Here is a 27,671-nt window from a genome sequence, read left to right on the forward strand (position 1 = left end):
CAAAGCGTGGGATGCAGTGGTGTAAAGCACGTCACCACTGGACTCTAGAGCAGTGGAGACGCCTTCTCTGGACTGATGAATCACGCTTTTCCAATCTGATGGACCAGTCTGGGTTTGGAGGTTGCCAGGAGAACGCTACATTTCGTACTGCACTGAGCCAAGTGTGAAATTTGGTGAAGGAGGAATTATGGTGTGGGGTTGTTTTTCAGGAGTTGGGCTTGGCCCCTTAGTTCCAGTGAAAGGAACTTTGAATGCTCCAGGATACCAAAACACTTTGGACAATGCCATGCTCCCAACCGTGTGTGAACAGGATGACATGGATGACGGAGTCTGGTGTGGATGAACTTGACTGGCCTGCACAGAGTCCTGACCTGAATCCGATAGAACATGTGGATAATGCATATGTTTAAGAGTTATTTCTTTATTCATAATCATGTTTGAATCAGCTCATATTTTTCCATGTATACTCTGTATACCAGTTTCTCTTTGTCTTCAGATTGCCTGTTTAGACAGGGTCGTAAACCATCAGGAATGTGAACACAACCCCCAAGTCTCTCTTCTTATCAGTGTTGAGAGGAGGTGGGGGGGGGGAGATGGGGGCTTTCTTTGTGTGAAAAGAGTTGCTTTTTTCCTTTGGAATGCCAGATCAACTTGGGCTACGCATTTGTATGCGTTGTTTGAGGCTGGTCTCTATTGTCAAATATTTCACAATAAATTACAAAATACCTATTCTGTGCTTGGTGGTACCTTTGAGTCAGTTTTTATGTCATCTAAGGAACTTGGGACTGACCAGCGTTTTACATCCCACTTGGAGGAACATCTGGTCAAACGCAACAAACACCTTTGGGATGACTTAGAACGGAGACCGAGAGCCAGGCCTTCTCCACCAACATCAGTGTGTGACCTCACCAATGCGCTTTTGGAAGAATGGTCGACAATACCTATAAACTCACTCCGCAACCTTGTAGACAGCCTTCCCAGAAGAGTTGAAGCTGTAATAGCTGCAAAAGGTGGACCACAGGACATCTGCTGATTGGAGTAAGCGTTGCTCTGGTTTGTCGACAAATTGGAAGTTGCTGGCAGTCTTCAAAGTAGCCCAAAGCTGCCACAAATGATTGGAGGATGCGGGAAGAACTGTGGAAACTCTTGTGATTTGGATCACATCGGACTGTTTGCCCCACAGGTTGAATTTGAGGACCAGTCATAGACAATTTAGAGTGAAAAGCACATTTTATTTTCACTCGCATACAAAACATTCTAACTTGGATTGTTTCCCTGGCTTGGAGACTCTCCCGAAGGACAGTGCGGCGAAGACACAACAAACTCCCTTCTTGTCTCTCATGGACACACACCTGTTGTTGTTGACTTTGGACTTATCGGCTGCACGACATAAAGGCCGCGGAACAGAGACACACTGCAGGCTTACACACACACATGTATCCACAAAAAAATATACGCCACACACAGATACCCCACCCCCAATAAAAGTCACCATAAAAGTAGGTGACAGTGTCATCACCAGGAAAGATGAGGTCACCTACCTAGGTTCCATTCTAGAGGCTAACCTTTCCTGTGACAAAATGGCAACCAAGGTAATCAAAAAGGTTAACCAACGAACGAGATTTCTCTACAGAATTTCCTTTCTGGTCAACAAAAGCACCTTGAGGATTCTGGCGGGAACTCTCGTTCAACCCTTTTTCGATTATGCATGCACCTCCTGGTACCCTAGCACCTCCAAAACCCTCAAATCTAAACTCCAAACATCTCAGAACAAGCTAGTCAGGTTACTTCTAGACCTCCACCCCAGATCCCACCTCACTCCTACCCACTTCTCTAAAGTGGGCTGGCTCAAGGTGGAGGACAGAGTTAAACAACTTGCACTGAGCCTAGTCTATAAAATCCGCTACACCTCCCTGATACCGAAGTACATGTCAAACTACTTCCTTAACGTAAATGACCGCCATAACCACAACACCAGGGGGTGCTCCACTAACCACGTTAAACCCAGATTCCGAACCAACAAAGGTCTTAACTCATTCTCTTTCTATGCCACATCAATGTGGAATGCGCTCCCAACAGGTATAAAAGAAAGGGCATCTCTATCCTCCTTCAAAACCGCAATAAAACTTCACCTCCAGGCAGCTACAACCCTAAACTAACACCCTCCCCGGATTGCTAATAATCAAATGTAAACAATCAAATGCAGATACTTTTTCTTTTTCTTGTGCCTTCTGATCTCTCTCTCTCTCTCTCTGTATGTCCACTACTTGATGTCCATATCCCCCCCCCATCCCCCCCCCCCCTCCACACCCCTGATTGTAAATAATGTAAATAATTCAATGTGATTATCTTGTGTGATGACTGTATTATGATGATAGTATATATGATAGTATATATCTGTATCATGAATCAATTTAAGTGGACCCCGACTTAAACAAGTTGAAAAACTTATTCGGGTGTTACCATTTAGTGGTCAATTGTACAGAATATGTACTTCACTGTGCAACCTACTAATAAAAGTCTCAATCAATCAATCAATCAATCAATCCAACGCCCTTGACGCAAATCCCATAGGAGTGATGGAAGGATGGGCAGTGCCTGAGAGCTGCGGCCCGCCACCATGGCTCTCCACTCCCTCCCCTCTGTTGCTAGATATCTGGAGATGTACGTTGTAATATGTATATGTGCTTTGCTATGGAGGTTTTTGCCCACTCCAGACTGGGCCTCATTAGGAGCCAAGTCTAGATTGTATTTTTTTACTCATCCTTCCCCAGCGTTTAACCTTTTTCCCATCTTTTACGGGGCGCCTTGTGGCGACCCATCAGCGTTCCTGTTCTGTAACCCTGTACACTGTTTGTTTGTTTGTCTCATCTTCAACGGGTTTGTGCTGAAAACAAAGTTTTGTTGTACTTGTGCAAAGACAATAAAGACCTGTCCTATCCTATCCAAAAAACTTTTTGCAATGCTTGTAATGTAAGACCATTTTCTTCATTTATTTAGAAACATGGACAATGATATTTGTTACACATTTGTCTCTACTACAAAGTTGTGTGCAATATCTTGTTCGTAAAAAGATGAAGAGATATTGCGGAGTGCATACATGTGTGTGGAGGTCATACGTGACTCAGTTAATTACTTGGTTTTATTTCTGTCTTTTTGTGATTGAGGTCAGCAGCTGTTTGGAACCACACCTTCTCCACCTGCCCCTTCCCCACCTTTAAAAGTTCCAGTAAAATCCGAACGCCGTTCTTGGACGTGTACATCAGATATTCCTCATTTTCCGGCTGCAGGGTCACAGCGTACCTGGAGAGCACCAAGGTCTGGCAGAAACGGGACAGAACCAACCAAAACAGACAATCTTTCTCCGTCTTGTTGAGAGGAAAGATGCTTTCCCAGCCGGCTAAGATAGCTCCGCCCACCTCAATGGGTTTAGGGTGTTCCAGCATCATGTACATGATGGTGATGGCCAGCTCATGCACGTAATAGCCAAAGTGGATCTCCCCAAAATCAATGATACCGGAAATTTTGTAAGCGTTGCTCTCGTCAGCTTGGACCAGCACATTGAGATCATTTATGTCGCCGTGTATCACACCTGCGGAGACAAAGAAAATAGATATGTCACACATTACTTAAGGCATTGACGAGTCATTTGAAGTTTCAGTACATTAATGGTTGTCCCACACATACTTTTGGTCTTGGCATAGGACGGTCATCCTGGTTTCACATCTATGTTAGTCAGTGCCATTTTACACATCAATGATTCCATTCCTCACATGTCTTTCACTTAAGAGACAGTGATGAATGGAAAAAAAAAATACATATATATAAATATACACAGTCGTGGTCAAAAGTGTACATACAGTTGTAAAGAACATCATGTCATGAAATGCTATCAATTAGCATGTGTCAAAAAACACAATGTTTGACTCTGAAGTGTATACCAGGAAAATATTTGCAAATAAATCTAACATGTTAGCGTTAGCATGCTAAAATGCTATCAGTTAGCATGTGTCAAATAACACAATATTTGACTCTGAAGTGTATACCAGGAAAAGATTTGCAAAGAAATCTAGCATATTAGCATTAGCATGCGAAATGTTATCAGTTAGCATGTGTCAAGTAACACAATATTGGACTCTGAAGTGTATACCAGGAAAATATTTGCAAATAAATCTAGCATTTTAGCATTAGCATGCTAAAAGGCTATCAGTTAGTATGTGTCAAATAACACAATATTTGACTCTGAAGTGTATACCAGGAAAAGATTTGCAAATAAATCTAGCATATTAGCGTTAGCATGCGAAATGTTATCAGTTAGCATGTGTAAAGTAACAAAATATTTGACTCTGAAGTGTATACCAGGAAAATATTTGCAAATAAATCTAGCATTTTAGTGTTAGCATGCTAAAATGCTATCAGTTAGCATGTGTAAAGTAACAAAATATTTGACTCTCAAGTGTATACCAGGAAAAGATTTGCAAAGAAATCTAGCATATTAGCGTTAGCATGCGAAATGTTATCAGTTAGCATGTGTCAAGTAACACAATATTGGACTCTGAAGTGTATACCAGGAAAAGATTTGCAAAGAAATCTAGCATATTAGCGTTAGCATGCGAAATGTTATCAGTTAGCATGTGTAAAGTAACAAAATATTTGACTCTGAAGTGTATACCAGGAAAATATTTGCAAATAAATCTAGCATGTTAGCGTTAGCATGCTAAAATGCTATCAATTAGCATGTGTCAAAAAATACAATGTTTGACTCTGAAGTGTATACCAGGAAAATATTTGCAAATAAATCTAGCATTTTAGTGTTAGCATGCTAAAATGCTATCAGTTAGCATGTGTCAAGTAACACAATATTGGACTCTGAAGTGTATACCAGGAAAAGATTAGCAAAGAAATCTAGCATATTAGCGTTAGCATGTGAAATGTTATCAGTTAGCATTTGTAAAGTAACAAAATATTTGACTCTGAAGTGTATACCAGGAAAATATTTGCAAATAAATCTAGCATGTTAGCGTTAGCATGCTAAAATGCTATCAATTAGCATGTGTCAAATAACACAATATTTGACTCTGAAGTGTATACCAGGAAAATATTTGCAAATAAATCTAACATGTTAGCGTTAGCATGCTAAAATGCTATCAGTTAGCATGTGTCAAATAACACAATATTTGACTCTGAAGTGTATACCAGGAAAATGTTTGCAAATAAATCTAACATGTTAGCATTAGCATGCTAAAATGCTATCAGTTAGCATGTGTCAAATAACACAATATTTGACTCTGAAGTGTATACCAGGAAAAGATTTGCAAAGAAATATAGCATATTAGCGTTAGCATGCAAAATGTTATAAGTTAGCATGTGTAAAGTAACAAAATATTTGACTCTGAAGTGTATACCAGGAAAATATTTGCAAATAAATCTAGCATATTAGTGTTAGCATGCTAAAATGCTATCAGTTAGCATGTGTCAAGTAACACAATATTGGACTCTGAAGTGTATACCAGGAAAAGATTTGCAAAGAAATTTAGCATATTAGCGTTAGCATGCGAAATGTTATCAGTTACCATGTGTAAAGTAACAAAATATTTGACTCTCAAGTGTATACCAGGAAAATATTTGCAAAGAAATCTAGCATTTTAGCGTTAGCATGCGAAATGTTATCAGTTAACATTTGTCAAGTAACACAATATTGGACTCCGAAGGGTATACCAGGAAAAGATTTGCAAATAAATCTAGCATTTTAGCGTTAGCATGCTAAAAGGCTATCAGTTAGCATGTGTCAAGTAACACAATATTGGACTCTGAAGTGTATACCAGGAAAAGATTTGCAAAGAAATCTAGCATATTAGCGTTAGCATGTGAAATGTTATCAGTTAGCATGTGTAAAGTAACAAAATATTTGACTCTCAAGTGTATACCAGGAAAATATTTGCAAAGAAATCTAGCATATTAGCGTTAGCATGCGAAATGTTATCAGTTAGCATTTGTCAAGTAACACAATATTGGACTCCGAAGGGTATACCAGGAAAAGATTTGCAAATAAATCTAGCATTTTAGCGTTAGCATGCTAAAAGACTATCAGTTAGCATGTGTCAAGTAACACAATATTGGACTCTGAAGTGTATACCAGGAAAAGATTTGCAAAGAAATCTAGCATATTAACGTTAGCATGTGAAATGTTATCAGTTAGCATGTGTAAAGTAACAAAATATTTGACTCTGAAGTGTATACCAGGAAAATATTTGCAAATAAATCTAGCATGTTAGCGTTACCATGCTAAAATGCTATCAATTAGCATGTGTCAAAAAACACAATGTTTGACTCTGAAGTGTATACCAGGAAAATATTTGCAAATAAATCTAACATGTTAGCGTTAGCATGCTAAAATGCTATCAGTTAGCATGTGTCAAATAACACAATATTTGACTCTGAAGTGTATACCAGGAAAAGATTTGCAAAGAAATCTAGCATATTAGCGTTAGCATGCGAAATGTTATCAGTTAGCATGTGTCAAGTAACACAATATTGGACTCTGAAGTGTATACCTGGAAAATATTTGCAAATAAATCTAGCATTTTAGCATTAGCATGCTAAAAGGCTATCAGTTAGCATGTGTCAAATAACACAATATTGGACTCTGAAGTGTATACCAGGAAAAGATTTGCAAAGAAATCTAGCATATTAGCGTTAGCATGCGAAATGTTATCAGTTAGCATGTGTCAAGTAACAAAATATTTGACTCTCAAGTGTATACCAGGAAAATATTTGCAAATAAATCTAGCATTTTAGTGTTAGCATGCTAAAATGCTATCAGTTAGCATGTGTCAAGTAACACAATATTGGACTCTGAAGTGTATACCAGGAAAAGATTTGCAAAGAAATCTAGCATATTAGCGTTAGCATGTGAAATGTTATCAGTTAGCATGTGTAAAGTAACAAAATATTTGACTCTGAAGTGTATACCAGGAAAATATTTGCAAATAAATCTAGCATGTTAGCGTTAGCATGCTAAAATGCTATCAATTAGCATGTGTCAAAAAACACAATGTTTGACTCTGAAGTGTATACCAGGAAAATATTTGCAAATAAATCTAACATGTTAGCGTTAGCATGCTAAAATGCTATCAGTTAGCATGTGTCAAATAACACAATATTTGACTCTGAAGTGTATACCAGGAAAAGATTTGCAAAGAAATCTAGCATATTAGCGTTAGCATGCAAAATGTTATCAGTTAGCATGTGTAAAGTAACAAAATATTTGACTTTCAAGTGTATACCAGGAAAAGATTTGCAAAGAAATCTAGCATATTAGCGTTAGCATGCGAAATGTTATCAGTTAGCATGTGTCAAGTAACACAATATTGGACTCTGAAGTGTATACCAGGAAAATATTTGCAAATAAATCTAGCATTTTAGCATTAGCATGCTAAAAGGCTATCAGTTAGCATGTGTCAAATAACACAATGTTTGACTCTGAAGTGTACACCACGAAAAGATTTGTAAAGAAATCTAGCATGTTAGCGTTAGCATGCAAAGATTTGATCAGTTAGCATGTCTAGGACAATGTTGGATTCCTTCAAATGTGACAGTTTTTTAAAATATCATAAATGAGTTGAATATTTTGAAAGTGTTGTATGGTTTCGGACCAAAATGCTTTTCAGCATTCACAAAATTGAAGAACAAAAACGATATCAATTTCATTTCAAGCACCAATTGACATGCGATACATGCAGGATGAACATGATACTTACACTTGCGGAAAGCGGAGTATTTAGGGGCCACACAGGTCTTGTACTGGTGGAGGACCGTCCTCACGCCCGCCTGGAGAGGATGTCCATCTACAACGTTCATGTACTTTTCCAGAAGAAGAACATTTGACAGACTCCAAGTTAAGTCGTCCCTCTGCAACACTGACAGTTGAGGATGCTTCATCTTGGACAAAAATGGGGAACAAAATACTTAAGAGAGCAGCTTTGACGTGTTGCCTGGCAGCAGGAGGGTTCGGGGTTGGTAGTTTAGGTCCAGCAGTGCACATGGACTCATCCACACCCCGACCCTTTGCTAAAGTAGAATGTATCTTATATATCTTGAAGACCAACACAACTGCTATGTTCTGAATCTGAATTGTCATTTATTATGTAGTAGTAGTATTTATTAGGTTTGATAGCTAACAGTTCAGTGTAATAATAATAAAAGAAACACTAAAGTCTTTCTTTTATTGCCATCAGAGCAGGTGGGAGGGCACTAAAGGGGAAAAAATTAGACTCCAACTGTCTCTCAGGCTGTAACAGAAGAGAGGTAAGGGTGGCCTAACTAGTAGTAGTTTAATGTTGTGAGTTGCCTATCCAGTAGTAGTTGTGTGTTGTGAGTTACCTAACTAGTTGTAGTATCATTTTGTGAGTTGCCTAACTAGTAGTAAGTTCATGTTGTGAGTTGTCTAACTTGTAATAGCTACATTTTGTGAGTTTTCTAACTAGTAGTAGTTTTGTGTTGAGAGTTGGCTAACTAGTAGTAGTTTAATGTTGTGAGTTGCTTAACTTGTAGTAGTTTCATGTTTTGAGTTGTCTAACTAGTAGTAGTTTTGTGTTGTGAGTTGTCTAACTATTAGTAGTTCCGTGTTATGAGTTGTCTAACTAGTAGTAGTTTTGTGTTGTGAGTTGTCTAACTAGTAGTAGTTTTGTGTTATGAGTTGTCTAACTAGTATTAGTTTCGTGTTGTGAGTTGTTTAACTAGTAGTAGTTTTGTGTTGTGAGTTGCCTAACTATTAGTAGTTTCATGTTATGAGTTTTCTAACTAGTAGTAGTTTTGTGTTGTGAGTTGTCTAACTAGTAGTAGTTTAATGTTGTGAGTTGCCTAACTAGTAGTAGTTTCATGTTGTGAGTTGCCTAAGTAGTATTAGTTTCATGTTGTGAGTTTTCTAACTAGTAGTAGTTTTGTGTTGTGAGTTGCCTAACTATTAGTAGTTTCGTGTTATGAGTTTTCTAACTAGTAGTAGTTTTGTGAGTTGTCTAACTAGTAGTAGTTTAATGTTGTGAGTTGCCTAACTAGTAGTAGTTTTGTGTTGTGAGTTGTCTAACTAGTTGTAGTTTTGTGTTGTGAGTTGCCTAACTAGTAGTAGTTTCATGTTGTGAGTCGTCTAACTAGTAGTAGTTTCATTTTGTAAGTTGCCCAACTAATAGTAGTTTCAGGTTGTGAGTTGTCTAATTAGTAGTAGTTTCATGTTGTGATTTATCCAACTAGTAGTAGTTTCATGTTATGAGTTGCCTAACTGGTAATAGATTAATGTTGTGAGTTGCCTAACTAGTAGTAGTTTAATGTTGTAAGTTGCCTAATTAGTAGTTGTTTCAATTTTTAAATTGCCTAACTTGTAGTAGTTTCATGTTGTGATTTGCCTATCTAGTAGTAGTTTCATGTTGTATATTGCCTATCTAGTAGTAAATTCATGTTGTGAGTTGCCTAACTAGTAGTAGTTTAATGTTGTGAATTTCCTAACTAGTAGTAGTTTCATGTTGTGATTTGTCCAACTAGTAGTAGTTTCAAGTTGTGAGTTGTCTAATTAGTAGTAGTTTCATGTTTTAAGTTGCCTAACTAGTAGTAGTTTCGTGTTGTGATTTGTCCAACTAGTAGTAGTTTCATGTTCCAAGTTGCCTAACTAGTAATAGATTCATGTTGTGAGTTGCCTTACAAGTATTAGTTTTATATTGTGACGTGTCTAACTAGTAGTAGTTTCATGTTGTGAGTTGCCTAAGTAGTATTAGTTTCATGTTGTGAGTTTTCTAACTAGTAGTAGTTTTGTGTTGTGTGTTGCCTAACTATTAGTAGTTTCGTGTTATGAGTTTTCTAACTAGTAGTAGTTTTGTGAGTTGTCTAACTAGTAGTAGTTTAATGTTGTGAGTTGCCTAACTAGTAGTAGTTTTGTGTTGTGAGTTGTCTAACTAGTTGTAGTTTTGTGTTGTGAGTTGCCTAACTAGTAGTAGTTTCATGTTGTGAGTCGTCTAACTAGTAGTAGTTTCATTTTGTAAGTTGCCCAACTAATAGTAGTTTCAGGTTGTGAGTTGTCTAATTAGTAGTAGTTTCATGTTGTGATTTATCCAACTAGTAGTAGTTTCATGTTATGAGTTGCCTAACTGGTAATAAATTAATGTTGTGAGTTGCCTAACTAGTAGTAGTTTAATGTTGTAAGTTGCCTAATTAGTAGTTGTTTCAATTTTTAAATTGCCTAACTTGTAGTAGTTTCATGTTGTGATTTGCCTATCTAGTAGTAGTTTCATGTTGTATATTGCCTATCTAGTAGTAAATTCATGTTGTGAGTTGCCTAACTAGTAGTAGTTTAATGTTGTGAATTTCCTAACTAGTAGTAGTTTCATGTTGTGATTTGTCCAACTAGTAGTAGTTTCAAGTTGTGAGTTGTCTAATTAGTAGTAGTTTCATGTTTTAAGTTGCCTAACTAGTAGTAGTTTCGTGTTGTGATTTGTCCAACTAGTAGTAGTTTCATGTTCCAAGTTGCCTAACTAGTAATAGATTCATGTTGTGAGTTGCCTTACTAGTATTAGTTTTATATTGTGACGTGTCTAACTAGTAGTAGTTTCATGTTGTGAATTTCCTAACTAGTTGTAGTTTCATGTTGTGATTTGTCCAACTAGTAGTAGTTTCAAGTTGTGAGTTATCTAATTAGTAGTAGTTTCATGTTTTAAGTTGCCTAACTAGTAGTAGTTTCGTGTTGTTTTTTGTCCAACTAGTAGTAGTTTAATGTTCCAAGTTGCCTAACTAGTAATAGATCCATGTTGTGAGTTGCCTTACTAGTATTAGTTTTATATTGTGACGTGTCTAACTAGTAGTAGTTTCATGTTGTGAGTTGCCCAACTAGTAGTAGTTTCATGTTGTGAGTTACTTAACTAATAGTAGGGGAGAAAGAGGCAGACAGCAAAGATTACAATGCCCATATAAGTACGTCCACCACACTGTGACATCACACTGTATCCACTGGTAAAAACTCCACATGAGAAACATCCGACATACAATTGTTGGACCCTTTTGAACACAACCATCCAACATTGTAACAACATTTACTAGTGTGACAAGTAAACCATCCAACATTGTAACAACATTTACTAGTGTGACTAGTAAACCATCCAACATTGTAACAACATTTACTAGTGTGACAAGTAAACCATCCAACATTGTAACAACATTAACTAGTGTGACAAGTAAACCATCCAACATTGTAACAACATTTACTAGTGTGACAAGTAAACCATCCAACATTGTAACAACATTAACTAGTGTGTCAAGTAAACCATCCAACATTGTAACAACATTTACTAGTGTGACAAGTAAACCATCCAACATTGTAACAACATTTACTAGTGTGACAAGTAAACCATCCAACATTGTAACAACATTTACTAGTGTGACAAGTAAACCATCCAACATTGTAACAACATTTACTAGTGTGTCAAGTAAACCATCCAACATTGTAACAACATTTACTAGTGTGACAAGTAAACCATCCAACATTGTAACAACATTTACTAGTGTGACAAGTAAACCATCCAACATTGTAACAACATTTACTAGTGTGACAAGTAAACCATCCAACATTGTAACAACATTTACTAGTGTGACAAGTAAACCATCCAACATTGTAACAACATTTACTAGTGTGACAAGTAAACCATCCAACATTGTAACAACATTTACTAGTGCGACGAGTAAACCATCCAACATTGTAACAACATTTACTAGTGTGACAAGTAAACCATCCAACATTGTAACAACATTTACTAGTGTGACAAGTAAACCATCCAACATTGTAACAACATTTACTAGTGTGACAAGTAAACCATCCAACACTGTAACAACATTTACTAGTGTGTCAAGTAAACCATCCAACATTGTAACAACATTTACTAGTGTGACAAGTAAACCATCCAACATTGTAACAACATTTACTAGTGTGTCAAGTAAAACATCCAACATTGTAACAACATTAACTAGTGTGACAAGTAAACCATCCAACATTGTAACAACATTAACTAGTGTGACAAGTAAACCATCCAACATTGTAACAACATTAACTAGTGTGTCAAGTAAAACATCCAACATTGTAACAACATTAACTAGTGTGACAAGTAAACCATCCAACATTGTAACAACATTTACTAGTGTGACAAGTAAACCATCCAACATTGTAACAACATTAACTAGTGTGACAAGTAAACCATCCAACATTGTAACAACATTTACTAGTGTGACGAGTAAACCATCCAACATTGTAACAACATTTACTAGTGTGACAAGTAAACCATCCAACATTGCAACAACATTTACTAGTGTGACAAGTAAACCATCATCTTCTTTAACTAGGGAGTTAGTTACCTCTTTGAGGACCAGGTCCATCCTGGCTGCTGATTGGCCCACGTCATAGAGCAGTTGTGGTGAGAAAGGAGCCTTGGCGATTTGGATCCCTGGTAAATAAGTCAAGAGGCGCACCAGGAACTTCTGTAGACCATGGCCACAATCTGCCAAACACAACTAGTCAACAACGAGAAGCCATTTTCTATCTCTTATTGAAAATGTCTTCAATGTTTCAAATGTGAACAGAATTCAATTCCAGCTAAAAAGTTGCTTACACTTTATTCAAATACCATGTGAATGCATTGTTTACTTGTGTCATAATTCATGTATTCATCATTCCTTACAAGAAATGACATTATTGATGTTCACTTGTTTTTTATATCATAATTCATGTATTCATCATTCCTTACAAGAAATAACAATTATTGTTATTTACATGTTTGTTTGTATCATAATTCATGTATTCATCATTCCTTACAAGATATAACATTAATTGTTGTTTACTTGTTTGTCTGTATCATAATTCATGTATTCATCATTCCTTACAAGATATAACATTAATTGTTGTTTACTTGTTTGTCTGTATCATAATTCATGTATTCATCATTTCTTACAGGAAATAACATTTATTGTTATTTACTTGTTTGTTTGTATCATAATTCATGTATTCATCATTCCTTACAAAAAATAACATTCATTGTTGTTTACTTGTATGTTTATATCATAATTCATGTATTTATCATTCCTTACAAGAAATAACATTTGTTGTTGTTTACATGTTTGCTTGTGTCATAATTCATGTATTCATCATTCCTTACAAGAAATAACATTATTGTTGCTTACTTGTTTTTTTATATCATAATTCATGTATTCATCATTCCTTACAAGAAATAAAATTAATTGTTGTTTACATGTTTGCTTGTATCATAATTCATGTATTCATCATTCCTTACAGGAAATTACATTATTGTTGTTTACTTGTATGTTAATATCATAATTCATGTATTCATCATTCCTTACAAGAAATAACATTAATTGTTGTTTACATGTTTGTTTGTATCATAATTCATGTATTCATCATTCCTTACAGGAAATGACATTAATTGTTGTTTACTTGTATGTTTATATCATAATTCATGTATTTATCATTCCTTACAAGAAATAACATTTGTTGTTGTTTACATGTTTGCTTGTGTCATAATTTTGTTGAAATTGCTGACTTTGTGATGTCTTTTGTATTGGTGTTGTTTTGTTGTCTGAGAGTAACATTTGAACCTTTTTGATACTGACACTACACTTTATGATAGTCACACTACACTTTATGAGAGTGACACTACACTTTATGATACTGACACTACGCTTTATGATAGTCACACCACACTTTATGAGAGTGACACTACACTTTATGATAGTCACACTACACGTTATGATACTGACACTACAGATTATGATAGTGACACTACACTTTATGAAAGTGACACTACACTTTATGATACTGATACTATACATTATGATAGTGACACTACACTTTATGATGTTGTGAGTTGCCTAACATATTTGTGACACCATAATTAATGACAGTGACACTAAACATTATGAATGTCACACTAAACTTCATGGTAGTGACACTTCACTTTATAGTAGTTACAGTGACTTGCCTAACTAATAGTAGTTTGAATGTTGTAAGTTCCCTAAGTAGTTTCAAGTTGCGAGTTGCCTAACAAGTAGTAGTTTCATGTTGTGAGCTGTCTACTAGTAGTAGTGGCATGTTGTTAGTTCCCTAACTAGTGGTAGTTTTGTGTTGTGAGTTGCCAAACTAGTAGTAGTTTTAATGTTGTAAGTTCCCTAACTAGTTGTAGTTTCATGTTGTGAGTTGCCTATCTAGAAGTAGTTTCATGTTGTGAGTTGCCTATCTAGCAGTAGTTTCATGTTGTAATTTGCCTAACTAGTATTAGTTTCATGTTGTGAGTTCCCTAACTAGTGGTAGTTTCCTGTTGTGAGTTGCCCATCTAGAAGTAGTTTCATGTTGTGAGTTGCCTATCTAGCAGTAGTTTCATGTTGTAATTTGCCTAACTAGTATTAGTTTCATGTTGTGAGTTCCCTAACTAGTGGTAGTTTCATGTTGTGAGTTGCCTATCTAGAAGTAGTTTCATGTTGTGAGTTGCCTATCTAGCAGTAGTTTCATGTTGTAATTTGCCTAACTAGTATTAGTTTCATGTTGTGAGTTCCCTAACTAGTGGTAGTTTCATGTTGTGAGTTGCCCATCTAGAAGTAGTTTCATGTTGTGAGTTGCCTATCTAGCAGTAGTTTCATGTTGTAATTTGCCTAACTAGTATTAGTTTCATGTTGTGAGTTCCCTAACTAGTGGTAGTTTCATGTTGTGAGTTGCCAAAATAGTAGTAGTTTTAATGTTGTAAGTTCACTAACTAGTTGTAGTTTCATGTTGTAATTTGCCTAACTAGTAGTAGTTTTATGTCATGATTTTCCTAACTAGTAGTAGTTTCATGTTGTGAGTTGCCTAACTAGTAGTAATTCCATGTTGTGAGTTGCCTAACTAGTAGAAAGTTCATGTCCTGAGTTTCTTAACTAGTGGTAGTTTCATGTTGTGAGTTGCCTATGTAGTAGTAGTTTCATGTTGTAATTTGCCTAACTAGTAGTAGTTTCATGTTGTGAGTTCCCTAACTAGTGGTAGTTTCATGTTGTGAGTTGCCAAACTAGTAGTAGTTTTAATGTTGTAAGTTCACTAACTAGTTGTAGTTTCATGTTGTAATTTGTCTAACTAGTAGTAGTTTAATGTCATGATTTTCCTAACTAGTAGTACTTTCATGTTGTGAGTTGCCTAACTAGTAGTAATTCCATGTTGTGAGTTGCCTAACTAGTAGAAAGTTCATGTCCTGAGTTTCTTAACTAGTGGTAGTTTCATGTTGTGAGTTGCCTATCTAGTAGTAGTTTCATGTTGTGATTTGCCTAACTAGTAGTAGTTTAATGCTGTGTGTTGCCCAACTAGTAGTAGTTTCATATTGTGAGTTACCTAACTAGTAGTAGTTTCCTGTTGTGAGTTGCCTATATAGTAGTACTTTAATGATGTGAGTTTCCTAACTAGTAGTTTAATGCTGTGTGTTGCCCAACTAGTAGTAGTTTCCTGTTGTGAGTTGCCTAAATAGTAGTAGTTTCATGATGTGAGTTGCCTAGCTAGTAGTAGTTTCATGTTGTGAGTTGCCTAAATAGTAGTAGTTTCATGAGGTGAGTTGCCTAACTAGTAGTTTAATGCTGTGTGTTGCCCAACTAGTAGTAGTTTCATGTTGTGAGTTGCCTAACTAGTAGTAGTTTCCTGTTGTGAGTTGCCTATATAGTAGTAGTTTCATGATGTGAGTTGCCTAAATAGTAGTTTAATGCTGTGTGTTGCCCAACTAGTAGTAGTTTCCTGTTGTGAGTTGCTTAACTAGTAGTAGTTTCATTATGTGAGTTGCCTATATAGTAGTAGTTTCATGATGTGAGTTGCCTAACTAGTAGTTTAATGCTGTGTGTTGCCCAACTAGTAGTAGTTTTATGTTGTGAGTTGCCTAACTAGTAGTATTTTCCTGTTGTGAGTTGCCTAACTAGTAGTAGTTTCATGATGTGAGTTGCCTAACTAGTAGTTTAATGCTGTGTGTTGCCCAACTAGTAGTAGTTTCATGATGTGAGTTGCCTAGCTAGTAGTAGTTTCATGTTGTGAGTTGCCTAAATAGTAGTAGTTTCATGTTGTGAGTTGCCTAAATAGTAGTAGTTTCATGAGGTGAGTTGCCTAACTAGTAGTTTAATGCTGTGTGTTGCCCAACTAGTAGTAGTTTCATGTTTTGAGTTGCATAACTAGTAGTAGTTTCCTGTTGTGAGTTGCCTATATAGTAGTAGTTTCATGATGTGAGTTGCCTAACTAGTAGTTTAATGCTGCGTGTTGCCCAACTAGTAGTAGTTTTATGTTGTGAGTTGCCTAACTAGTAGTAGTTTCCTGTTGTGAGTTGCCTAACTAGTAGTAGTTTCATGATGTGAGTTGCCTATATAGTAGTAGTTTCATGATGTGAGTTGCCTAACTAGTAGTTTAATGCTGTGTGTTGCCCAACTAGTAGTAGTTTCCTGTTGTGAGTTGCTTAACTAGTAGTAGTTTCATTATGTGAGTTGCCTAACTAGTAGTAGTTTCATGATGTGAGTTGCCTATATAGTAGTAGTTTCATGTTGTGAGTTGCCTAACTAGTAGTTTAATGCTGTGTGTTGCCCAACTAGTAGTAGTTTCCTGTTGTGAGTTGCCTAACTAGTAGTAGTTTCATGATGTGAGTTGCCTATATAGTAGTAGTTTCATGATGTGAGTTGCCTAACTAGTAGTAGTTTCATGATGTGAGTTGCCTATATAGTAGTAGTTTCATGATGTGAGTTGCCTAACTAGTAGTTTAATGCTGTGTGTTGCCCAACTAGTAGTAGTTTCATGATGTGAGTTGCCTAAATAGTAGTAGTACGTAAACAACAAGTGAACTGTGGTTTTGAGGCTCACATACTTTAGCAATGAAAGCGCATGAAGTGGTGAGTGACTTATCAGGCGGCTGCGCTGGTATGGCCACGTCATCATAGTTTTTAATCCCCAGTAGACACGGCCCACAGGTCCGTGTCCGTGGCTGGATGTATTCGTCCAGGACCTTAAAGAATGGAACATGACTCCGGCACAAACACAACACCTTGCCCACAATACACCCAAAGTTAGAGTCCTGGTTGCCCCGGTTGGCTCTACGTGCCTTGAGGTGCAAGAGGACTATGGAAAGAAAAGGTAAGTGTCCTACCGATGTCTTCCAGGAACATGACCTGTCCTGTGGTTGTTTTCAGGGTATTCTGAGTAGGAAGTCCCTTCTCCCGCAGGAAGTTCATGGCGTAAGTTTGCACCTCAGCAACGGCGGGCTTCTTACTGTCCTCGGAGTTCATAATCTTCAGCACAAACTGCCCCCTTTCCTCAGTCACCACGTGAAGGTTCTGGTCTTCCCAGGCGGGCAGAAAGCTGACTTCAGAGGCAGTCAGGTTGTAGCGTTTCTTCACGAGTTCTGCGGCCTGCGACTGGCTGAGGTTGGGCTTGGTGCTCTTCTCCGACATGTTGCTACCAAGAACACACAACAAAGAAGACAGGGTATAATACCTGGACTCAGCCCAGGTGCGCCTAATTATGGACGCACTTCTTGTTTGGTGTGTGGAATGTAGCAAGTCTTGTCCTGTTCGTCAGCAAAGCCCCCTGGGGAGGTGTGGCTCTGATGCCAACCAGAAACTTGAGGGCTCTCGGGTGGAATTCAGCTTTTGCCATCCTGATCACTGCCATTGTGTCCTTGGGCAAGACACTGTACCCACTTTGCTCCCAGTGCCACCCACACTGGTGTAAATGTAGACTGCAAAGTACTTTGAGTCAAAGAAACATGACTCACTGAGCGGCTATTACGGAATATGAAAAACATATCTGAGCGTGTGTAACAGACAGAAAAAGGAAACAGCATATTTTGGTATTTTTTATTTTATATTGTTATTAATTTCACCAAAATCCATCACATGATGTGCTATAGTTTCTTTTTACTTTAAATACGGTATATCAGTAATATAATTCACGTTTTTGTGGATTTATTTTTGTATTTCTTCTATTTTTTCAAATCTGAGCTTTTATTTTGAAAGCCTGTAGCGGAAGTAGCGTGACGTCACAGGAGCTAGTATTCCTCACAATTCCCCGTTGTTTACAATGGAGCGAGAGAGATTCGGACCGAGAAAGTGATGATTACCCCATTAATTTGAGCGAGGATGAAAGATTCGTAGATGAGGAACGTTACAGTGAAGGACTTGAGAGGCAGTGATGGACGTATCTTTTTTCGCTCTGACCGTAACTTAGGTACAAGCTGGCTCATTGGATTCCACACTCTCCTTTTTCTATTGTAGATCACAGATTTGTATTTTAAACCACCTGGGATACTATATCCTCTTGAAAATGAGAGTCGAGAATGCAAAATGGACATTCAGTGCCTTTTATCTCCACGACAATACATCGGCGAAATGCTTTAGCTACGAGCTAACATGATAGCATCGTGCTTTAACTGCATATAGAAACAAAAAAATAAACCCCTGACTGGAAGGATAGATAGAAAATCAACAATACTATTAAACCGTGGACATGTAACTACACAGTTAATGCTTTCCAGGCTGGCGAAGGTTAACAATACTGTGCTAACGACGCCATTGAAGCTAACTTGGCAACTTAGCAACGGGACCTCACAGAGCTATGCTAAAAACATTAGCTCTCCACCTACGCCAGCCAGCCCTCATCTACTCATCAACACCCGTGCTCACCTGCGTTCCAGCGATCGGCAGAAGGACGAAGGACTTCACCCGATGCGTTTGGCGGCCCGGAGACGTAGGAAGTCAAGGTGAGGTCGGCGGCTAGCGCGGCTAGCGCTCCAACAAAGTCCTCCTGGTTGTGTTGCTGTAGTCCGCTGCTAATACACCGATCCCACCTACAACTGTCTTCTTTGCAGCCTTCATTGTTCATGACACAAATTGCAAAAGATGTCCAGAATACTGTGGAATTATGAAATGAAAACAGAGCTTTTTGTATAGGATTCTACGGGTACCATAACTTCCGTTACTTTGACTTCGTCACACGCATACGTCATCATACCGCGACGTTTCAGCCGGATATTTCCCGGGAAGTTTTAAATGTCACTTTATAAGTTAACCCGGGCGTATTGGCATGTGTTGCAATGTTAAGATTTCATCATTGATATATAAACTATCAGACTGCGTGGTCGCTAGTAGTGGCTTTCAGTAGGCCTTTAAAGAGCCATTTTGAGTGAGAGAAGAGTGAACGCAGAGTACTATACACGAACAGCGTAGGACCCTGCAGACCCTTTCCGGCTACACGTGGACAACCCTGCTCTAGGGGTTCTTTCCTTCTGGTGCAAACATTCGAACTTCAACTGTCTAAAAATACATTATGAAGAGACAGCTAATTAGAAGTGACGATATTTGTTAGTGGTGCTTATGCTAATTGAAGCTTCATTTGCACTGGTGTTTACTTCTCAAAACAATTACAAAAGGGAGTAATTCATTATTATTACTAGGGTATGTTATTTGTACAACGTTGGGCCAACAATGAAGAGCTAAATCAGCAATACAAAAAACCCCACAAATGTAGAAAATGTGAAAACGTAGGTATGTGTTCAAGCAGAATCTGGACTGACCTGCTGATCAAGAAAGATCTCCATGGTCACGTCCGGCATCGCCTACAAGGTGTGTGCTGCACCACACTTCAAAGTGTGGCCCGCAGAACTTGACTTGAACTGTAAAAATGTTAAAGGAGCCAGAAGTAGTACTCTGACACTGTAGTCCTCACAGCTGCTTCGCTTGGACTCAAAATCAACACATCAAAATCTAAGTTAATGTGTATCAACAACAAGAACAACTCCCCAATAAACATTAATCATAACCAGTTAGACGAGGTTGCCACCTTTACATACCTAAGAAGCATTATTGCTGTGGACGGTGGAACGGAGGAGGATGTCAGTGCCAGAATTGGAAAAGCAAGGACCATATTCACTATCCTAAATAAAATCCATCCATCCATCTTCTTCCGCTTATCCGAGGTCGGGTCGCGGGGGCAGCAGCCTAAGCAGGGAAACCCAGACTTCCCTCTCCCCAGCCACTTCGTCCAGCTCCTCCCGGGGGATCCCGAGGCGTTCCCAGGCCAGCCGGGAGACACAGTCTTCCCAACGTGTCCTGGGTCTTCCCCGTGGCCTCCTACCGGTCGGACGTGCCCTAAACACCTCCCTAGGGAGGCGTTCGGGTGGCATCCTGACCAGATGCCCAAACCACCTCATCTGGCTCCTCTCCATGTGGAGGAGCAGCGGCTTTACTTTGAGCTCCCCCCGGATGGCAGAGCTTCTCACCCTATCTCTAAGGGAGAGACCCGCCACCCGGCGGAGGAAACTCATTTGGGCCGCTTGTACCCGTGATCTTGTCCTTTGGGTCATAACCCAAAGCTCATGACCATAGGTGAGGATGGGAACGTAGATCGACCGGTAAATTGAGAGCTTTGCCTTCCGGCTCAGCTCCTTCTTCACCACAACGGATCGATACAGCGTCCGCATCACTGAAGACGCCGCACCGATCCGCCTGTCGATGTCACGATCCACTCCCCCCCCACTCGTGAACAAGACTCCAAGGTACTTGAACTCCTCCACTTGGGGCAGGGTCTCCTCCGCAACCCGGAGATGGCACTCCACCCTTTTCCGGGCGAGAACCATGGACTCGGACTAAATAAAATCTGGAAAGCAAAAAACATATCACTCAAGACCAAACTGCAAATCTTCCACTCAAACGTTAAATCCACCTAACTCTACAGTTCAGAAACCTGGAAGATCACCGCCAACATACTCAACAAAATACAGACATTCTTCAACCGCTGCCTCCGTCGCCTCCTAGGTATCTACTGGCCTAATACCATCTCCAATGCCAACCTGTGGGACCTCACTAGACAAGACACAGTAGAAACACAAATGAGGAGGAGGAAATGGAACTGGATCGGTCACACACTGCGTAGACACAATACATCAATCACAAAATATGCTCTAACATGGAACCCGCAAGGCAAGAGGAAGAGAGGAAGGCCTAGAGCCACCTGGAGAAGAACCACAGAGCAGGAGATGAAGGCGCAAGGGCTGTCATGGCAACAACTGGAGCGGAGGGCACAAGACTGAAGGGGATGGAGAAGTTTCATCAATGGCCTATGTTCCTTAGGGAATTTAAAGGCCTACTGAAATGAATTTTTTTTATTTAAACGGGGATAGCAGATCCCTTCTATGTGTCATACTTGATCATTTTGCGATATTGCCATATTTTTGCTGAAAGGATTTAGTATAGAACAACGTCGATAAAGTTCGCAACTTTTGGTCTCTGATAAAAAAAAACCTTGCCCCTACCGGAAGTAGCGTGACGTTGTCAGTTGTTCACTCCCTCATATTTTCCTATTGTTTTCAACGCAGCTAGAGCTATTCGGACCATTACCCCATTAATTTGAGCGAGGATGAAAGATTTGTGGACGAGGAACGTTAGAGTGACGGACTAGAATGCAGTGAAATACATATTTTTTTTCGCTCTGACCGTAACTTAGGTACAAGCTGGCTCATTGGATTCCACACTCTCCTTTTTCTATTGTGGATCACGGATTTGTATTTTAAACCACCTGGGATACTATATCCTCTTGAAAATGAGAGTCAAGAATGCGGAATGGACATTCAGCGCCTTTTATCTCCACGACAATACATCGGCAAAACGCTTTAGCTACGAGCTAACGTGATAGCATCGTGCTTTAACTGCATATAGAAACAAAAAAAATAAACCCCTGACTGGAAGTATAGATAGAAAATCAACAATACTATTAAACCGTGGACATGTAAATACACGGTTAATGCTTTCCAGGCTGGCGAAGGTTAACAATGCTGTGCTAACGACGCCATTGAAGCCTACTGAGCAACCGGACCTCACAGAGCTATGCTAAAAACATTAGCTCTCCACCTATGCCAGCCAGCCCTCATCTGCTCATCAACACCCGTGCTCACCTGCGTTCCAGCGATCGACGGAAGGACGAAGGACTTCACCCGATGCGTTTGGCGGCCCGGAGACGTAGGAAGTCAAGGTGAGGTTGGCGGCTAGCGCGGCTAGCGCGGCTAGCGCGGCTAGCGCGGCTGCTCTCCAACAAAGTCCTCCGGTTGTGTTGCTGTAGTCCGCTGCTAATACACCGATCCCACCTACAACTGCCTTCTTTGCAGCCTTCATTGTTCATTAAACAAATTGCAAAAGATGTCCAGAATACTGTGGAATTATGAAATGAAAACAGAGCTTTTTGTATAGGATTCTACGGGGTACCACAACTTCCGTTTAACTGACTACGTCACGCGCATACGTCATCATACCGAGACGTTTCAGCCGGATATTTCCCGGGAAATTTAAAATTGCACTTTATAAGTTAACCCGGCCGTATTGGCATGTGTTGCAATGTTAAGATTTCATCATTGATATATAAACTATCAGACTGTTTCAAACCTTTCAGATTGCCATATAACTTGGTACATGTAGTCCAATGAGGAATTATTTCATCATGTGATTTGGCTGTCTCCATACATTTCACATTGCCATGATGACATACAGTACCTGGCATTTTTTGACACGGTGTATTGTAATTCAGTAACCCCCCACTATCCAGTTACTGGTAGTGTTCTTCCAGGAAGTATTCTCCATTTTCTTAGCTACCTTCTTAACTAAGTCTCAGTTTCTTCTTTCCCTCCCACGGATGCAATTCAAAATGTTCAGTTCTTGTAAGTTGTGAAGTAAGTCGTCGTCTGTGTTTTGATTGAAGGGTATCTGCTTTCGGGTTATATCCCGCGCATTAAGACTCCTTCGGCAGCATACACCCTTCAGAGATCTGGTTCTCAATCGAATAATCCCGTCGGGGGGACTAGTGATCCCAGCTGACCTGGGAATGCCTCGGGATCCATCGGGAGGAGCTGGACCAAGTGGCTGTGGAGAAGAAAGTCTGGGATTCTCTGCTTAGGCTGCTGCCCCCGCGATTCAACCTTGGATAAGCAAAAGAGGCTGGATGGATGAATGTGTGAATGCTCCAAAGCATTCACACATATGGTTTTCTACACCAAAATTCTTCTTCTTCTTCTTCTTCTTCTTCTTCTTCTTCTTCTTCTTCTTCTTCTTCTTCTTCTTCTTCTTCTTCTTCTTCTTCTTCTTTTTCTTCTTCTTCATCTTCTTCTTCTTTTTCTTCTTCTTCTTCTTCTTCTTCTTGGTTTTCTTCTTCTTCTTCTTCTTCTTCTTCTTCTTCTTGGTATTCTTCTTTTTCTTCTTCTTCTTCATCTTCTTCTTCTTCTTGGTCTTCTTCTTCTTCTTCTTCTTCTTGGTTTTCTTCTTCTTCGACTTCTTCTTCTTCTTCTTCTAGGTCTTCTTTGTCTTCTTGATCTTCTTATTCTTCTTCTTCTTCTTGGTCTTCTTCTTCTTCTTTTTCGTCTTCCTCCTCTTCTTCTTCTTCTTCTTCTTCTTCTTCTTCTTCTTCTTCTTGGTCTTCTTGGTCTTCTTCTTGGTCTTCTTGGTCTTCGTCTTATTCTTTTTGGACTTCTTCTTCTTCTTCTTCTTCTTCTTCTGCTTCTTCTACTTCTTCTTCTTCTTCTTCTATTTGGTCTTCCTCTTCTTCTTCTTTTTCTTCTTCTTCTTCTTCTTCTTCTTCTTCTTCTTCTTCTTCTTCTTCTTCTTCTTCTTCTTCTTCTTCGTCTTCTTCTTCTTTTTCTTCTCCGGATTTTGGCGCGCTCCACCTTTTACATTTTTCACCCGATTCAAACCGTCCCAAGTTCAAAAAAATTCAAGGAATTTTGCTCCCCTCTCCATGCAGGAGAGGGGTGCAGATCAACTGGTCTAAAAGGGGGGTCTATTTAATGGCTAGCATATACAAATGAGTTTTTAAGGTATATAAAGGTATATACAAGATAGGTATATATTTAGGTATATATGTATATAGGTATATAAGGGTATATACAGTATAGGTATATATATATATATATATATATATATATATATATATATATATATATATATATATATATATATATATATATATATATATATATATATATATATATATATATATATATATATATATATATATATATATATATAAAGGTATATACAGTATAGGTATATATATATAGGTGTATATATACAGTATATATAGGTATATAAAGGTAGTATATACAGTATAGGTATATATATATATAGATGTATATAGGTATATAAAGGTATATTCAGTATAGGTATATATATATATATAGGTATATATGTATATAGTATATAGAGGTATATACAGTATAGGCTTAATATGATCAAACTAGATAAAAGGGCTTTCTTGACAAGAAAATGACAGTAAAACTATTTTCAAGGCTGAAATGAAGGAAGGAGACTTGCGATGACGGAGAGAACACTTTAGGTCAAATATGGCAAGCACATGGTCCGACTACTTTGAAGAGGACTTCCTTTTTGGTAGTAGAACCAGTTTTTAAAGCTTGCTCATCAGGCTCAGTGGGGGCACAAGTACTTACGACAGGGCTATCAACTGCAGACCCACGGGGCAGATCCAGGCTGGGAATGATCCCAGACCACTTCCAAAACCTGCAAGTGTGACCATTTTCAACAGACTCCTAAAAACACTGAAGTGCTGTCAAAAAGATGTTTTATTTTGCAGTTGGTCTTTAAAAACGACAAAGTGCTTCTCCTGCTTGGTTCTTGGACAAACTGTTGGTGTTTTATTTCCTGCCTAACGACCTTGAGGTCCGGCAGACCCTTGCATGCGTGTTGACCTCCTTAGAGCCGGCGTCCTCTGCTGTCCAACCTTTGCAGAACACTTTCTGAGGGTTTGTCCGTCTGACCAGAGGAATGGACCCCATCAAATGTCCACTGGAGAGGACGCTGGCTCTCGAAATAAACATAATCATTCAAAAAATAAGAATAACATTAAGATACTTACTGTACAGCAGGGGTTCTTCAACTTTTTTTGACCTTGGGGCCCAACTTTTCCACTACACAGGGAAACGGGACCCACTCAAATATTACAATAACATTATTATTAATTAGTATTATTATTATATTCTAGTTATGTTATTATTATCATCATAGTTATTATTATAATTATTAGCAGTAGTGGTAGTAAGCATACTCTTGATTTTAATTACTTTTAACCAATTTACTGTTTACAACCTTGTCAAATGACAAAGAGTATTATTTATTGTACTCATAAACCTTAGGCTTAGGTCAGGCTGATTAGAAAAATAAGTACTGACCAAATATTCTGCATAAGAATTGACTCATAAATAACTGCCGAAAAAATAAAACAATTTAAATACATAAACTAAATTAATAGACTTAGACTTAGACAAACTTTATTGATCCAATGTTGGTCATTATGGTGGTACTTAATGAGTACTTAGGTCTACTACACTACTGTATTTAATGTTGTCATTATGGTGGTACTTAATGAATACTTAGGTCTACTACACTACTGTATTTAATGTTGTCATTATGGTGGTACTTAATGAATACTTAGGTCTACTACACTACTGTATTTAATGTTGTCATTATGGTGGTACTTAATGAATACTTAGGTCTACTACACTACTGTATTTAATGTTGTCATTATGGTGGTACTTAATGAATACTTAGGTCTACTACACTACTGTATTTAATGTTGTCATTATGGTGGTACTTAATGAATACTTAGGTCTACTACACTACTGTATTTAATGTTGTCATTATGGTGGTACTTAATGAATACTTATGTCTACTACACTACTGTATTTAATGTTGTCATTATGGTGGTACTTAATGAATACTTAGGTCTACTACACTACTGTATTTAATGTTGTCATTATGGTGGTACTTAATGAATACTTAGGTCTACTACACTACTGTATTTAATGTTGTCATTATGGTGGTACTTAATGAATACTTAGGTCTACTACACTACTGTATTTAATGTTGTCATTATGGTGGTACTTAATGAATACTTAGGTCTACTACACTACTGTATTTAATGTTGTCATTATGGTGGTACTTAATGAATACTTAGGTCTACTACACTACTGTATTTAATGTTGTCATTATGGTGGTACTTAATGAATACTTAGGTCTACTACACTACTGTATTTAATGTTGTCATTATGGTGGTACTTGATGAGTACTTAGGTCTACTACAGTACTGTATTTAATGTTGTCATTATGGTGGTACTTAATGAATACTTAGGTCTACTACGCTACTGTATTTAATGTTGTCATCATGGTGGTACTTAATGAATACTTATGTCTACTACACTACTGTATTTAATGTTGTCATTATGGTGGTACTTGATGAATACTTAGGTCTACTACACTACTGTATTTTAATGTTGTCATTATGGTGGTACTTAATGAATACTTAGGTCTACTACACTACTGTATTTTAATGTTGTCATTATGGTGGTACTAAATGAATACTTAGGTCTACTACACTACTGTATTTTAATGTTGTCATTATGGTGGTACTTAATGAATACTTAGGTCTACTACACTACTGTATTTTAATGTTGTCATTATGGTGGTACTTAATGAATACTTAGATCTACTACACTACTGTATTTTAATGTTGTCATTATGGTGGTACTTAATGAATACTTAGATCTACTACAGTACTGTATTTTAATGTTGTCATTATGGTGGTACTTGTTGAATACTTAGGCCTACTACACTACTGTATTTTAATGTTGTCATTATGGTGGTACTTAATGAATACTTAGGTCTACTACACTACTGTATTTAATGTTGTCATTATGGTGGTACTTGTTGAATACTTAGGCCTACTACACTACTGTATTTTAATGTTGTCATTATGGTGGTACCTGGAAATGATGTGTTAATAAAGTACTTTATATTTTCTTACTAAATGTATTCATTATTTCCCGATGGCAGAAGAAACTATATGTACTACATGAAATTGCACATCTTTTAAACATTGACATTATCTTATATTTGCAACAATTATTATTATTGTAAAATATTCCAAACGTGTTTTTGTTTTTTTATAAAAGTTAAATACTTACCATCTGCTTGACTGCCGAAATCAAAATGTACACAGTAAAAATGACAATGATTTTGTGTTAAAAAACAAACAAACAGGAAGCTCAGTTGCCACAACTTTACTGTAAAAAATTTTTTTAATAATATTCTGTAAAAACAACTGTAGATTTTACATTTTAAAAAAACCCAGCAGTTTAGTTGCCAGAATTATACTGTAAAGTAAAACCACATTTTTTTAATTTACAGTAATACATGGTAAAAACAACATCATTTTACAGTAAAAAATAAATAAATAAAATGTTACTCAAACATCTGCTTGACCGATGGAATCAAAGCAAGTTATCCATCAAAATGTAAATAATCTCTGAAGTCACACGAATATTATATATTAGAATATATTAGATCCTGTGTTCAAAAGGAGATATTTTATTTCTGTGACTAAAAAAATACATTCAGACAAAAGGTTGAAAAATTTTTATTTTTTTTTAAATAGAGTGTTAGTTATTTTTACACTTGCCAGGATGGTAATAATATAAACACAAATAAAACTAATGAAATGAATAATAGTTGTAATAATAATAATTACAATAATCATACATATTTAAAGTAATATTATTTTTTTATTAATTATTTTTTATTTAATTTTGTTTAACATT

At 37.6% G+C, this 27,671-nt stretch overlaps 1 protein-coding gene across 1 annotated transcript; it reads right to left on the reverse strand.

Moving 5' to 3' along the window:
* Positions 1-2,987: 2,987 nt before the first annotated feature.
* LOC133634943 (hydroxylysine kinase-like) lies at positions 2,988-17,606 on the reverse strand. Its single transcript, XM_062027603.1, has 4 exons — positions 17,175-17,606; positions 12,388-12,530; positions 7,761-7,941; positions 2,988-3,592 (listed from the first exon to the last, which is right to left on the reverse strand). Exons 1-4 carry the CDS (start codon positions 17,476-17,478, stop codon positions 3,129-3,131), a joined length of 1,092 nt encoding a protein of 363 aa, XP_061883587.1. The 5' UTR covers positions 17,479-17,606; the 3' UTR covers positions 2,988-3,128.
* Positions 17,607-27,671: the final 10,065 nt, after the last annotated feature.

Source organism: Entelurus aequoreus, linkage group LG19 (genome assembly GCF_033978785.1).
Source record: "Entelurus aequoreus isolate RoL-2023_Sb linkage group LG19, RoL_Eaeq_v1.1, whole genome shotgun sequence".
In the NCBI taxonomy this organism is placed as follows: Eukaryota; Metazoa; Chordata; class Actinopteri; order Syngnathiformes; family Syngnathidae; genus Entelurus; species Entelurus aequoreus.